This window comes from Mustela putorius, unplaced genomic scaffold, assembly GCF_011764305.1.
Source record: "Mustela putorius furo isolate JIRA1106 unplaced genomic scaffold, ASM1176430v1.1 tig00003976_pilon_pilon_pilon, whole genome shotgun sequence".
Classification (NCBI taxonomy): Eukaryota; Metazoa; Chordata; class Mammalia; order Carnivora; family Mustelidae; genus Mustela; species Mustela putorius.
In genome coordinates this window covers 5,430,026-5,445,299 of record NW_025422118.1, presented here as the reverse complement: position 1 = coordinate 5,445,299, position 15,274 = coordinate 5,430,026, and the positions used below count along the sequence as shown (strand labels likewise).

Below are 15,274 nucleotides of genomic sequence, written 5' to 3'. Positions count from 1 at the left end.
TGGCTGTCTGCGTTGTTTGCTTGTTTTTTGTTTTACTCAATCATTTGTTCTTTTTTTTTTTCTTAATTTAAGGAAATTAATGAGAAAAACGAACACAGCCTGGCAGAAAGCGGTTGTGTTGAACTTATCAATGACAGGCCCTGGGAAACATGTGAGAGTTGCTTCGGGATGCCTGAGGAAAGTTCTTCAAGATGTTAGAATTTTACTTTAGACATCCTGGAATGTAAATCCACCCTGATTCCAAGAGCTTATCAACACTCTGCCTGGTCCCAATGGTTCTTCCCATTGCCACAGGGTCAAGGTTACGAAGGAAAAGTGAGCTTTTGACTCAGAGGCCCAGGCCTAGGACCAGAAGTGAGAGGACCGGAGTACAGCTCCTGCTGGGAGCAAAGCAAAGCAAAGCTGCAAGCCTTGTTGAGAAATCGCACACGCGTGATGTTTCGTACCTTTGAATTTTACAGGTAATACCTCTTCAAAAATAAAAATAAAATGAAAACTATCTTGGTGAGCACGTGACTAACAGTAAGTGTTGATTTCATAATTCGATGTCTTGCAATCCTTCACAAGCCTCCTTCTGGTTGGGTCTGGCGATGAACCTTGACTTAATGCTACCAAAACCATTTCATGCATTGTCTTTGACACAAACCTTTGCCTTTCAGTGAGCATAAACCAGTAAAGTCTAGATGCTACAGAGTTCTTATTGGGGCTCACTGACTGGAAAGTTGGCTTTATTAAAAGATGTACTTGCCAATATCTTGGACTCTTTTAGGCCAGACTTGAATATTCTTCTCCTCCTTTTTTCCTACTAAATGAGGGAGAAGGTTGGAAGGGGTGAAGCCAGGGTCATGAGAAGCGTGCGTGTTTTGTTTATTTGTTTTGTTTTTTGTTTTGTTTTTCATTTCCATCTTCCAAAGATGGAAATGAGCCTTTCAAGTTCTCCAAATGATGTGACCAGAAGGTCCCAGAGGTGTCCCCCAGGTTTCCTGGGGGAACTTCCAGTTCACCCCAAGTACCTCCTCCCAACCATCTTAAAGGGAGTTTGTTTTGAACACATAGAGTTTTTGCCCATGTGCTCCTAAGAATATCACCCTATAATCTATTAGCCCACACAGAAAATGATATATATCCTATATATACCCTTATACACATATCTGGTAAATCACAGCATCAGCAAGACGAAAAAGCATCCCAATGTCCACCAGGAGGGGACCAGTCATATAAACTGTGACACATCTGTGTAACAAAGCCAAGAAACTAAAAAATAAATAGATATGAGGCAATCTCCAACACATATTAAGTTTTTTTTTTTAAAGCAAATGCAGAATGATTTTTTAATATGTCACCATCTGTGTATCAAAGAAAGAAAGAATATACACGTATATGCTAATATATATACGAAAGATCTCTGGAAAGATGGGCCATAAACTCACAGCCCCAGTGCACTGGGGAGAGAAACGAGCTGGCAGGAGGGAGGTATTTTCACTGTACATTCTCATAGCTTTGGAATTTGGCGCCATGGGAATGCACTTTGTCATAAATAAATGAATACAATTTTTCAACAAAATAAAAAGTAATTTAAAGCACGTTCAGAGGCAGTTCATTACGTAAATCCCCACTCTGAACGGACAGCTAGAGTTGGATACTTCTGGCTGGCCAAGGACTCGGTGGGGACCTGGCCTCTTCGGTTTCCTTCTCTGAGCAGAGGCTGGCAGAAAGCCACGGAAACAAACACTCCTTGAAATTGTTCTGACATCTTGGAATTTGGTTTCATCGAATACAACCAGTGATCACTGAGCCACTGCCGGAGCAGCTCTCCCCTTTTTCTCTAATCAGCTGCGTTGAAATGAGTCTGAAGCAGCACAGGCCAGCCCGTGGCAAGCCCAGCCCAGAGAGGTGTGTGCTTTTGGCAAGTTTAAAGGCTTACCTGCCAGGAGGGGGGAATCAGAGAAACTTCATTCTCAGTCTGCCCCTTACCAAGGGAGGTCTTCTGGAGGGACTGGGGTGCACACAGGTTCCAGCTCGTAGAAGCTCAGTGTATAGGGGCAGGACGTGGGGGCAGACAAAGTCCCCCCTTCCCTTTCAAGGACCTTCACTCTCCTTCAGGACTCCCCTATACCTAAAGGAGAGACAGAGCCTGAACACACCTCCCATGGTTTATACTGACGCCAACAGGGTGCTCAGTAAATGTTAGTGGATCTCAATTTGACTTTGAGTAAATGCACTTAAGAACAGTGGGTAACTATACTACAGGCCACTAAGCAGAATTAAAGTTTAGCCCTCCTGACTTTTTTTTTTTTTTTTTTTTTTTTTTGATCTGCAAAAGAAGCATACAGATCCTTCACTTCAAAGGAATAAAGGGCTGCCCTGCCTTTCAGCAGCTGTGGAATGTGCCTGCTGGCTTGCTCTGGTCCTCACCCACCTTGGGATCACCTCAGGCCTGTGCCTACCAAGTGGTCAATAAAACAGTCATTGAATGAATTAATTCAATCCAGTTTCATTAATTAAATGAATGTTCCCCTCACTTCTTCCTCTGCCTCCACTTCTTCTCCACCATCTTGTCCTTCCTAGGGATGAAAGGGAAATCCTGATTGAGAAGACCAGTGCTCTGGAAAACAATTTAAGTCATTTGTTTACAGCTTCTCACAGCTAGAGCTCCCTCAGTCCTGCACACAGTTGACTGGCTCAGGAAACAATTAGTTGGGTTCGAATCCTGCTTCTGCCAAGTTCTAGCTGTGTACCTTGGACAAGTTACTTCACAGCTCTGGGCCTCAGAGGCACCTCACCTTTCACACAGGCACGATAGGTGCCCACCTAAATTAGTTATCACATGCAAGGAGCTCAGAACAGCGTCTGGCACACACTAAGTGATCAGGAAATGTTATTATCGCCCTGGGTGACACTCTCCATGTCTGCTAATCATAACTGAGACATTGGCTGACTATTAACATAGGATTCCTCCCAGCAGTATTTGCAATTGAAGAGGAATGCCTAAAGAATTTGAAGGCCCAAAGGAACGATGAAGTCAAGGGGTAATACCCAGGGCTGAGGCTGATGTATGGGGCGTAAGGGGCAGGGCAGAGGAGAGGGGAAGAGCATCAGAGCATCGGAAGCACAGGGACTCCCACAGCTCTCCCAGGCCAGCTCTCCTATCTCCCTGGGGCTGATAGGAGATAAATGAAACCACTTCTTCAAAGCACCCTGCTCAAGGACCGGGATCAAACACCAGGGCTTGAAGATAAGCTCCTGCCTGCATTTCCTTTCGTCCATTCCTTCCCACCACATCTCCAAAGGAAATTCTAGAGGGAGGAAAAGCAGTTAATTCCTCTTTCTTTTATCAAAAGGAGTTACCTCCCCTCTACACTGCAATGGACCCTGATAGGAGAACGGGGTTGAGGGGGGAGGGGGCTCTGCCAGCAATTCACTCTGTGACTTCAGGCTCCCCCATAAAACTTCCAGTGTCCAAAGGGATGAAAACACCTGCCCAAAATAACTCAGAAAATTGCTGCGGTGGGGGTGGGGGGGTGCATGGGGGGGCAGGTGGAGGGGTTGGAGGAAGGATGAACACGGAGACACAGATTTGGGGAACGATCCTTTCATATGTTTATACAGTTGACGTTTTTGAAAAACACCAAGTTATCCACCTTGAACCTTCTTGGGATGCCAGTGAGATGAGACATAAACAAACAGCACCCAACAGGTAAAATTCTCCTTTATTCAGCAACAAACATTTACTTACGACACTCAGACGGCCTAGATTCACATCCCAGGCCCACATCTCAGGAGCTGGGACTTTGGGCAAGTGACTGAACTGCCACGTCCTTGGCCACGAAATGGGGTAAGAGAGGACCCATCTCTGCAAGCTTCTGTAAGGATTAGGATTAAGCGGAAAGTGCTTGCAGCGCGGTGCTTGGCTCTTGGCCCTGGCTCCCGGGAAGCTATTGCTAAGCGGTTAAGAATACAAAGAGGCAGCGGACAATGAGAAGCAGTCACAGTCCAATGGGAGCAATGGACAAGTAAACAAAGGAGGGCAGATACTGAGTGATAAGTGTAATTATAGGACACGGGATGACGGGAGAGCGCAGAGGAGGGAGCTGGTCGCGCAGGCTCCCTGCCAGGCTAGCTGTTCTTGCCCCTCGGGCCCTTTCCTGCCCGGGCTGTGTCTGAAGCTGGGGATAGGGATGGGGCAGGCAAAGGAAGTGGCCTCCCAGGGCCCTGAGCGCGGTGCTCTAAATCAGGGCTCCTGGCCAAGGCAGTAATTGCCAGCCGCTGAAAGATATTAAGCGCCAGGGAGGAAAACCAAGTTCTCTGTGAGGCAGACTTTTCAGAGTTCTTATAGCTTGTAAAAAAAAAAAAAAAAAAAAAATGTAAATAGTTACCCAGTGAGATATTATTTCATGTTGTTGCCATTAGGGTTTGAGTGTTATGCAGAGAGAGGCGATCATTCAGGCAATTCTGCTTCTGCGAGGACTTTTAAAACTCCACATTAACCCCACACAACAAATCCACCACCTCCAGCTCTCAGCCTGACTCAGGCATTTTCTCCTGGGTGGCGAATTTTATGTAAATGCAAGTAGTGAAAAAAAATCTATAAATATTCAGCATTTCCTAAAGGATTTTCCGGAGGGCTTGGGGGGATTGGGGGGGCATTTCTTTTAAAGAGACTCATTTTGACTGGAGGCTGGGGTGAGGGATACTCTCATTTCTGGTGGAATCTGGGGACAGATTGGGTATTTTTTTTTTTTTTAGATTTTATTTATTTATTTGACAGAGAGAAATCACAAGTAGTCGGAGAGGCAGGCAGAGAGAGAGAGAGGGAAGCAGGCTCCCTGCTGAGCAGAGAGCCCGATGCGGGACTCGATCCCAGGACCCTGAGATCATGACCTGAGCCGAAGGCAGCGGCCTAACCCACTGAGCCACCCAGGTGCCCCGACAGATTGGGTCTTGAGGGCGGGCGGTCCCCAGTGCTGAGTGGCTCCGGACGCTGTTACTGCCATGACTGGTCTTGGGACGCCAGCCCCACGGATGCAGGATGCACATATCACAGCCCTCACTGACCTGGGACTCCCCTTGCACCAAGGGCTGAACATGTGAACACACATTGTCTGCTTCCAGCCTCCTGACCCTTGGAGGTCATTCTTATACCTCACACATGGGGAAAAGGAAAGGGAGGTTGACTTGTCTGGGCCCAGACCCACGGGAACAGCATGGTTCAAAGGCCTGGTTCTGAGAGACCTGATTCCATGCAACCACTCCACCACTCACCAGTCAAGGACTTGGGGAAGGGACTAACCTCTCCAGCCTCACTCTCTTCAGCTGGAAATGGGAGAGAAGAACACCTAAGGCTTGTGGAGTGTCTGACACATGGAATGGCACAGGGCATCCTCCAGCAGCCTCCACTCTGTCCTGTCTTAATGGGGCTGCTTGCACCCAGAGCAAGCTGAGCAGGTCCTAGAGAGAGGGAGGCTCCTTAACCACACATCTGCCACTTTTCTTTTTATTTATTTATTTATTTGAGAGAGAGAGAGAGAGAGAGAGCACAAGCAGGAAGAGCAACAGGCAGAGGAAGAGGAAGACACAGGCTCCCCACAGAGCAGGGAGCCGGATGCGGGGCTCAATCCTAGGACCCTGGGACCCTGACCTGAGCTGAAGGCAGATACTTAACCGCTGAGACACCCAGGCGCCCCATATCTGCCACTTTTCTGCAAGGCCAGGCCATGGGCCGTAGGCCCTGTACAACATCTTGCGTGGGCTTTTCAACCTCATCCGTACAGCGCCATGCTCTGCGCACCACTAACCTGCAGTAAATAAGGCCCAGCTGAATACTGATCCTTATTCTCTCCCAGGTGGCAAGCCATTCCTCTGAACACTGACCTTGCTCTGCGCCACGGGGAGGAGGGCCCCAGTTAGGACTCTATAGGTTAGCTCTTCAGCTAAGTGAAGGTCGAATAGCAATTGTAATCGTCGTCTAGTCGTGGTTTAATCAGGCCTCTGGCCTGGCTAAGTCTGGTATCCCATCTTTTCTCCTAAGGCCATTGGATGGATTCAGCCAGAAGAGCGCTGCTGCTCTCACCAGCACCCTGAAAGGAAAGGTATCCCATTCCCTTACTGGCACTTTCCAGGAGAGGGGAAAGAGGCCGGTTCTGGCCTCAGTGCAGTCAAGGCTTCCACTGTTCCTATCGGTGATCACTGCTGTGAGCTAAGAATGTGGGTGTGTGGGTGGGTGAGTGGGTGTGTGTGTGTGTAAGGACAATATAATACTACTGAGGCAAATTGCTTACCTTCTATCCAGAGCCTGCCCATTCTACCATCATCCCCTCCTTTCTCCTTTTCTTTCAATCATTCATTACCTTTTTCTTCTCTTTTCCTCTAAATATTCTGTCACCCTCTCTTCATCTCCCCTCTCTCCTCTCTGTTGCCTCCTACCCCTCTTTTCCTTCCAAATTCGTCTTCTCTCTCCCCTCCTCTTTGTTCCCAGCTGATTTCCCATTAATCATCCCTAACACACATCTGCTTGGGTCCTGGAAGGATTTTTTTGGTTGGCTCTCACAGCTGGGCTGGTTACAATAATCAAGAAGGAGTCTTTCATCTCTCTCTGCCTCTTGGGTCTCCTCTCTTCCCGGCTAGTCCTTCTCCAGGGTGCCTATAGAGGCCCACACTTTCCCAGTCCGTAAGGCTTTCTTCTGTTCTCTGTCTAGGAAGCAATTTCCCCAAGGCCAAATAGGCTTGTAGCTCGCAGGAGCCCTGCAATGGACTTTCAAATGTGGTGCTGGCAGTAGCAGCAAAGTCAGAAAGCACGGAGGTTGGCACGAGAAGGAGGGGCATAGAGACCACCACATAGATGGGATTACCCCCTCTCTTGTACCCCTCTTGCTGCAATATGGAAGACACCTCCCAGCCTCCCTGTCATCCCTTAGCATTGGTTTCAACCTGGCTTTACCAGGATTAAAACTGGGGTAGGCAGAGCCTGTGTAATTTCTAAGAGGTCTATGCATAGTACCCAAAAAAAAACCAGCAAAGATGCAGGGAGTACATTTAGTTTAGTGTATGATTGATATGGCCTGGGAATGGTGCCTGCTGTCTCCTTTAGTGAGCATGATAAATGTACGGGATTGCTATTTGTTATTTCCGTGATGGTTATTTCTTTCCGTTTGGAGAACCCCTTTGAAATCACCTATCCCCATCTCGGGTTCTCATGTTGTTTCAAGGCGTAGATCAACGCGGCAGAGTCAGGGATGGGTAGTCCCGGAGCAATAGGCCCCAAGTGACAGGCCTGACAATCAGTGTGATGGATTGGGTCTGGGAAAGTGGTACTGGGAGGCAGGCAATGACACCAGCGCGCCTCCACTGGCCGCTGAGAGCACGGAAAAGTGGTCTCCCTAGAGGCCGGCGCACAAAGGACCAGCTTCACCTTCTGACGATCCGCCAACCGGGAACTTTAATGTCAGTACTTATGACTATGTAAAATCTCTGCCAAGCGCGCAACCGGCAATACACACTTAATCTAAAAGGTGTGTGTGTGGGGGGGGGGGGTATTGTTGTTTTTAACAAAAAGTTTTTATTCCAAAATTTCCCTGGGAAAAGCTAGTGCATTTCCCCCCACCAGAAGAAAAGATGGGAATGGAAAGGCGCATCTCTGGAGTTTGTATCCACGCGCAGCACGTAGAGATTCCCCCCAACCCCCGCGCCCGGGTATACTGGCCTCTCCAGTGATCCTGGCTACGCCCCCCTCAAAGGCGCGCTGCAGGGAGGCAACCGCGCTCCTCTAAACAGACTCTGTAAGAAACCTGAAACACACCCAAGACCGAACCTATAAATCAATGCGCAGGCAGCGCGCGCCAGGCGCATCCGGGCGGTGGGCACAGCTTGGGACACCGCGCTACGTCGCGACCATCTCACCCCGGAAGGGAGTCCTCAAACTTGCAGGCTTCGGACAGAACAGGCTCAAAATAGTTGGAGCGGCGACGCCGCGTCCCGAGAGCCGTGGACGCCTCCAAGGCTCGGGCGCTTCCACGTGAGCACACCAGGGAGAAGCCAATTAGGGAAAGAAAGCTGGACGGGAGCAGAGCCGGAGCTGCGCGGGAGCAGAGCCGGAGCAGGGCCCGAGCTAGGTTGGCGCTCTGGAGGCGTGGCCCGCCCCCAGGCGGCCTCCAGGAGAGGCTGGGACTCCGCAGCAGCAGAGCCAGCGCCTCTCGCCCCTACCCCCCCATCCGCCCCACCCCAGGCACACTCGGCTGGCGGGTGACTGACCGGGCCAGCACCACCTCCGGCGGCGTGAAATGAGAGGGGAGAGAGGAAAGCCAGCGGGGGATAGGGCGCGGAGCCCAGGGTCCGGGACAAGTCCCGTCCTCTATGGGACCCCGGGGCAAGGGCGGCCCAGCTGGGGGGAGGGGAGGAGTACGGCGGGTGGTGGAGGCCGAGGCGGCGCCGGCGCGCGGGCGAGGCCCCTTTAAGGCTCTCCCCTCCCACCGGCGGCGCCGGCCTCCGCCCGCCGCTCTCCCCGCCCCGGGGTCCCGGCGAGAGCTGCGATTGGGCGGGCGCGGCGATCCCTTTGAAGTGTGGCTGCCGATCGCGGCTATTTGACGTGCGGCTCCGAGAAGGCGAAGGTTTTTGTGTTGCTCGCCGGGACTAGCGGCGGCGGCGGCGGCGGCGTCGGTGGAGGAGGGGTGGAGGCGCAGCGACTGCTGCACCGCGCTCGACGCTGCGGAGCGAGCCCACCCGCCCCGGGAGCTCGCCTCCCCGGTGCTCCCCCTCCCTCCCCGCCCCCCCAGTGGCGCTGCCTCCTCCAAATGAGCGATTCGCCCGCTGGATCTAACCCAAGGACACCCGAAAGCAGCGGCAGCGGCAGCGGCGGCGGTGGGAAGAGGCCGGCGGTGCCGGCGGCGGTGTCCCTCTTGCCCCCGGCGGACCCCCTGCGCCAGGCGAACCGGCTCCCTATCAGGGTCCTGAAGATGCTGAGCGCTCACACCGGCCACCTCCTGCACCCGGAGTACCTGCAGCCGCTGTCCTCCACTCCCGTCAGCCCCATTGAGGTCAGTCTCCTGGTCGCTGCCCGCCCAGCGCCGGCCCCATTCCGCCCACCACTGCCGGGCCCGCGGCCCCACTCCCTGCGTCCCGGGGCTCGGTGCGACGCCCAGGTCTGGCCGCGCCGGTGGACCGGGTGAGGAGGAACCGAGGGAACAGGGATCGGAGACCACCGGGTTCTCCTCAGGCTTTTCCGTGGAAGGTTCGCCTTCCACACTCGCCTTTCGGAACTACGTGTTTTCTCTCGGATTGGGTTTGCTCTTGGGAGTCTCCACTGGGTCCTTTACTTTTCCTCTGACACCCAGTTTCCAGACGAGAGACGATCTCTCCTGGGCCTTTCTTGCCCCCGCCCCCCAACACACACACCGGTGTGGGCTCTTTGGGTCCGGATCGCCCCCGTCCCACTCCGCCTCTGTCCCATCCGGTTAGAGCGCTCTACGCCCCGGCACTCCCGATCCCAGGTCTTTCTTCCTCCCACCGCCCTGGGTGCCCTCCCCGGGGGGGAGGGGCCACTAGGAGAGCGCCCGCGGCCGCCCTGGCTTTCGAATGCGTTTCTCCCGGCTCCTACCTCGCGGCGCCACCGCCAGAAACCCGTCCCAAGCGAAGTTCCCCAAACTGAAGTAATAAGTTTTCTCCTGGACACAGGGGAGGGGGAGATTAGAAGGTAGGGGGCGATCACAGCCCCTCCCCCAGCCCCGACTCCAGACGGGTCACCTGCACCCGCGGCGGCCTCTGGTGGACAGCTTCCACTGCCCCATTTGCCCAGGCCTGTGCCGCACTCTGGGACCCAGTGGAATGAGGGATCCCACTCGGGCTCTGCGAGCGCAGTTCCACACTACTGCGCCGCCCCTCCCGCCTTGCTCTCTGAGGGCCTTGCTCTCAGACCCTCTCCCCCAGGCCTTCCCGCCCCGTCGCACCGCCGCCGGGAGACCCCGTGCCCACCCGGCTCCCCAGACACCCCGCTTGCTCCGTCGGTTTGGTGGTCTCACCCCCTTCTCCCTTCCGTTGCCGCTGTCTCCCACAGCTGGACGCCAAGAAGAGTCCATTGGCGCTGCTGGCCCAGACTTGCTCGCAGATCGGCAAGCCGGACCCACCGCCCTCGTCCAAGCTCAACTCGGTAGCAGCGGCGGCCAACGGGCTGGGAGCCGAAAAGGACCCTGGCCGCACCGCCGCGGGAGCTGCCTCCGCGTCTGCGGCCCTCAAGCAGCTGGGGGACTCCCCTGCAGAGGACAAGTCCAGCTTCAAGCCCTACTCCAAGGGCACCGGCGGCGCCGACTCCCGTAAAGACAGCGGATCCTCCTCGGTGTCCTCCACCTCTTCCTCATCCTCCCTGTCTCCGGGAGACAAGGCGGGCTTCAGGGTCCCCAGCGCCGCCTGCACGCCCTTTCCCCCGCATGGAGCGCCGGTCTCTGCGTCGTCGTCGTCGTCGCCTGGTGGCTCCCGGGGCGGCTCCCCGCACCACTCTGACTGCAAGAACGGCGGTGGGGGTGGCGGCGGGGACCTGGACAAGAAAGACCAGGAGCCCAAGCCCAGCCCGGAGGCTGCGGCAGTGAGCCGAGGCAGCGGTGGGGAGCCCAGCGCCCATGGGGGTGGCGCGGAGGCTGGGTCCTCCGGGCGCAAGTCCGAGCCGCCCTCGGCGCTGGTGGGGACCGGCCACGTGGCGCCGGTGTCCCCCTACAAACCGGGCCACTCCGTGTTCCCGCTGCCACCCTCCAGCATCGGCTACCACGGCTCCATCGTGGGCGCTTACGCCGGCTACCCGTCCCAGTTCGTGCCTGGCCTGGATCCTAGCAAGTCCGGCCTCGTAGGAGGCCAGCTGTCGGGGGGCCTGGGCCTGCCACCGGGCAAGCCCCCCAGCTCCAGCCCGCTCACCGGGGCCTCCCCGCCCTCGTTCCTGCAGGGATTATGCCGCGACCCCTACTGCCTGGGAGGTTACCACAGCGCCTCGCACCTCGGTGGCTCCAGCTGCTCCACTTGCAGCGCGCATGACCCCGCAGGGCCCAGCCTGAAGGCGGGGGGATACCCGCTGGTATACCCCGGGCACCCGCTGCAGCCCGCTGCGCTCTCGTCCAGCGCCGCCCAGGCCGCGCTTCCCGGCCACCCGCTCTACACCTACGGCTTCATGCTGCAGAACGAACCGCTGCCGCACAGCTGCAACTGGGTGGCGGCCAGCGGGCCGTGTGACAAGCGCTTCGCCACCTCGGAGGAGCTGCTCAGCCACCTACGGACTCACACGGCCCTGCCGGGCGCGGAGAAACTTCTGGCCGCCTACCCCGGGGCTTCGGGCCTGGGAAGCGCCGCCGCAGCCGCCGCAGCGGCAGCCTCCTGCCACCTGCACCTCCCCCCGCCCACCGCCCCGGGAAGCCCCGGGTCGCTGTCATTGCGGAGTCCACACACTTTGGGGCTAAGCCGGTACCACCCCTATGGCAAGAGCCACTTATCCACAGCCGGGGGCCTGGCCGTGCCCTCCCTCCCCACAGCCGGACCCTACTACTCACCGTATGCGCTGTACGGACAGAGACTAGCCTCAGCCTCCGCACTGGGATACCAGTAACTACAGCTCTTGCTCCTACCCAACCCTCTTCTCCTTTCTCCCTACCCCACCAACCCTGTTCCCCCCTCACCGCCGCCGCAACCTCCACTTCTGCTTGTCCCTGCCAGGATCCCCCCCCCCCCCCCCCCCCCCCCCCCCCCCCGGCCCAGACCCTCCCCACCGGACTGTGTATTTATTTACTATAATGTTAGCTTACAAGCTGGGAATATAAGTGCATTAACGGCCCACACGAGTCAATGGTATGCAAAAAGTCTGTGTTCCCCAAATAATAATATTAATCACACAAGTAACTACATGTTTCCCACCCCTCTTCCTTTATTTTTGTTCTTTTTCTTAGATGTAAGGTTCTTTTTTTCCTTTTTCTTTTTTTTTTTTTCTTTCTTTTTTTGATTGGTTTGGTTTTAGGGGGAGGAGGGAGAGTTGGGGTTCTGGGGTTCTTCTATTTGTTTTCCCTTCCTGGGGAGTTTCTTGCATGCTTCCTAACCGTTAAGACTACATTTCCCCCTTCTCTTTTCCCCCTCTTTCCCCTTCATTTCTTCTTGTTTCCTTACATTTGAGATTCTGTTTTATCCTTTGTACAATTAACAGAGAGGAGATATTTTTTGTAACTCGTTTGCAGGGATGCAGGGATCCGCCTTGGTGGCAAGAGGTCTTGTGTTCTGTTGACCCAGAACTCTGCTCTGTGACTCGTCCCCTGCAACCCTCTTCTTCTGGGGTCCTTGGTCTGCACCCTGGCCCCCAAAATTAGAGCCTTGCTCCTCTGTCTTGCTGTAAGCACTAAGAGCCCTGACCCCACCAGCAGGCTCCCCTGTGAGAGACCCAAGCGGCCTCTGACAGCCTTTCTACCTTCCAGACTTCTCATGGCCCCAAACACCCGGTAGTCACACGGCCTGCTGGTGGGGGACCTGTAGGGCTTCTCTCACTCAGTTAAAAGTCCTAGGAGGCCCTGCTGGTGAAACTTTGCTCTTAATATTTTGCAAAGTGCATTGGTAGTCCTGTTTTATTCTCTTTTGGGCGTGGGGGGCAGTGGTCCCCTGGTGGTAAGGGTATGGTCAGTGATTCTTGCTAGATCCCTCCAAAGCAGACCAGTGGCAATATCAGAGGGCAGTACAACCTCGGTAGCTCCATTGGGGGACAGTTGGGGAGCCCGGGAGTACACGGATCACAGTAGCCCCATCACCCCCTCCCAGGCCTGACCCAACAGAATCCCCAAAGTTGGCCATCGGCTTCCGTGGGCTCCCTCAGTGACTGGGATGGAAGACTCCGACCCCTGGGTCTTCTCCCCACACCTTCCCTCCCTCCTGGTCTTGTGCAGCAGTGTGGGGGGCTGTGGGGCCTGTTTGGGATGGATAGAGCTCTCCCTTGGTAAGACTTATTTTGTTAATAAATGGAATACTTGGCTATATTCACACCGTGGTGTCTTTCTCTCTTGCCTACCCACTGTCCCATTTCCAGACACCTGAGATGTCCTTCTTTTATTCTTGTTTAAATACCTTATGGTTTCCTTCTGAGATTTCCGTTCAAGGTCGAGTTTAATGCCTTCCTCAAGAAGGGGGGTGGGGATGGGGGTAGGAAAAAAACACAAAACTTCTGCCAACGCATTACAAATAACATAAAACCGCCTTTATGGTTTTTCCCCCCCCAACGGTTATTTAGCTCCTAGGCTCCCTTCGTAGTCCTTGACATTTCCTGGGGACAGGGTGGAGGGAGTGTGTAAATGCGGTTTTTCCTCTGGGCCTAGAGGTACTAGGATCTGAGAAAGGAACCACCTAGTGGCAGAAAGACGAGTGACGAGCGCCAGCCCCGACGACGCCTTCTGCGCTTTCCACTGGAAAGGCGAGTAATTTCCTTTTCTCGACTGCCTTTCATACACCTTGACAACAAAGAGTAAATGCCCCTGCTGAGACTGGTGCTTTGCAAGGCTTGGGAGCTCCCCATGGCCAGCGCTGGGTTGTCGACCCCGGCCATTTGCGCCGACAGAGACTTCTCTGGACAGGGTTTGGGTTTTGCTGAGAAGGCGCGGTGATTACTCGGGACTTTGAAGCCACTCTCGGGCCCTGTCGTCTTGAGCTCACACGGCTGACCCAGCTTGGGCATCCTCGGGCCTCCACCCTCCTGAGGATGGGGCGCCGTTTATCAGGAAGCTGGGACCAGGGCCGAGCACCTCCCCAAGGCGCGGGGGTTCGGCGCGCCCAGAGGAGAGGACCGACCTCCTGCACGTCCACCTTGGGCAGTGAGGGGCCAAGGCCGCGGGCTTCGGGGCGCACCGGGCTAGGCCGCAGGGGCTCTCGGCCTCCAGCGCCTGGGACACTCCAGGCCACCTGTTGGGCGCACTTCACAGTGGGCTCCCTCGCCCCCTCCTGGCGGCTCTCCTCGGTGTCCGCCCCGTGCCGCTTCCGGATCTGTTGTTGTGCTGCTGTTTTACTTGGCTTTTTCTGTGAGGATTGCGACTTACAGGGCAATTGGTGCTCCTCGAACCGCGCGTCTCTGAAACGTGGGTAGATCCGAGGTCAAGTGCGGAAGGGCGGGTGGGAGGGATGCGCTCTCCGCCCCGCCGGGTGGTTTGAGGCCACACCACACTCCCCTGGAGAATCAGGGAGGGTCTGGGGACTTGACAAAACCTCAATGTCAGATGCTTTTGTAGGGGAGTTGGATTAGGGGTTTTTGAAGTTTTGCCACTATATCTTTGTTTCTGGCCAAAATTCCTTCATTAGTCAAGAGAACCTCAGGCGGCTTCTGCAGAAAATATCAGTGCTGACCGCCATAAGAACTTACGTGTGTCCCAGGGTTGGGACCTGGGCTGCTGGTGTCTTTGGGCACGTGGGGGCCGCAGGGGGAGTCAGGGAGAAGGGCAGGAGAATGGGCTGGAGAAGCAGCCCTGGGACCATGTCAGGGTGTTCCTGGGGAATCATCATTCTCAGTGTTCTTCAGGTTCGAATTGGCCCCAATGTTTAAAAGGCCTGAAATGTTACGAGTTGCTTTGGTTTTTCTTCTTCTTCTTCTTCTTCTTCTTCTTCTTCTTCTTCTTCTTCTTCTTCTTCTTCTTCTTCTTCTTCTTCTTCTTCTTCTTCCTCTTCTTCCTCCTCTTCCTCCTCTTCCTCTTCTTCTTCTTCTTCTTATCTTCTATTGTTTTTCTTTGCTTTTTTGGTTATTTCCCATCCTGCCTTCCCCTCAAGTCCTTCTCTTTTTTTTTTTTTTTTAATCCTTGCTAAAACTGCTGGAAAGTGCTCCCTCTGCAGGAAGACTTAAACTTTTCTCTATCTTAAACTTGGCTGTCCTCAGACCTCCCTAGCTGAGTTTCTCTTGTTGGGATAGAGAAAGGAATAGATTCGCAGTCTCCAAGATTGAACTCTCTGTATAGCAAAAGTCACATTTATAGAGCTGCTTGGCTCACCCGCGGCTTAGAAACCCCTCAGGCTATTGAGTTCCCCCAGAAAGTGTATTGGTGGCCTTTGCAGACTGGGAAGGAGGCCCTTTGCCTAGTAGGGATGGGCTGTCCCCAGCTACCATTGTGACATCAAAGGGCAACCAAGGGAGTTTGGAGTGTCCCAGTTCTCACCCTGAAATGTCAGCCCTCCTCACCAGAAATGGGTGCCAGTTCCTAAGAAACGTTTAATTAGCTGGTGGGCAGTTGGTTACTTTCAATAGCTAAATTCTCATTAAACAAAGTTGCTGTTTTAATAGAGATAATACTCCCCA

At 54.5% G+C, this 15,274-nt stretch overlaps 1 protein-coding gene across 1 annotated transcript; it reads left to right on the top strand.

Moving 5' to 3' along the window:
• Nucleotides 1-7,841: 7,841 nt before the first annotated feature.
• On the top strand, nt 7,842-12,986 carry ZNF703 (zinc finger protein 703). Its single transcript, XM_004758313.2, has 2 exons — nt 7,842-9,029; nt 10,046-12,986. The coding sequence occupies exons 1-2, from the start codon at nt 8,787-8,789 to the stop codon at nt 11,573-11,575; spliced, it is 1,773 nt and encodes a 590-aa protein (XP_004758370.2). The 5' UTR covers nt 7,842-8,786; the 3' UTR covers nt 11,576-12,986.
• Nucleotides 12,987-15,274: the final 2,288 nt, after the last annotated feature.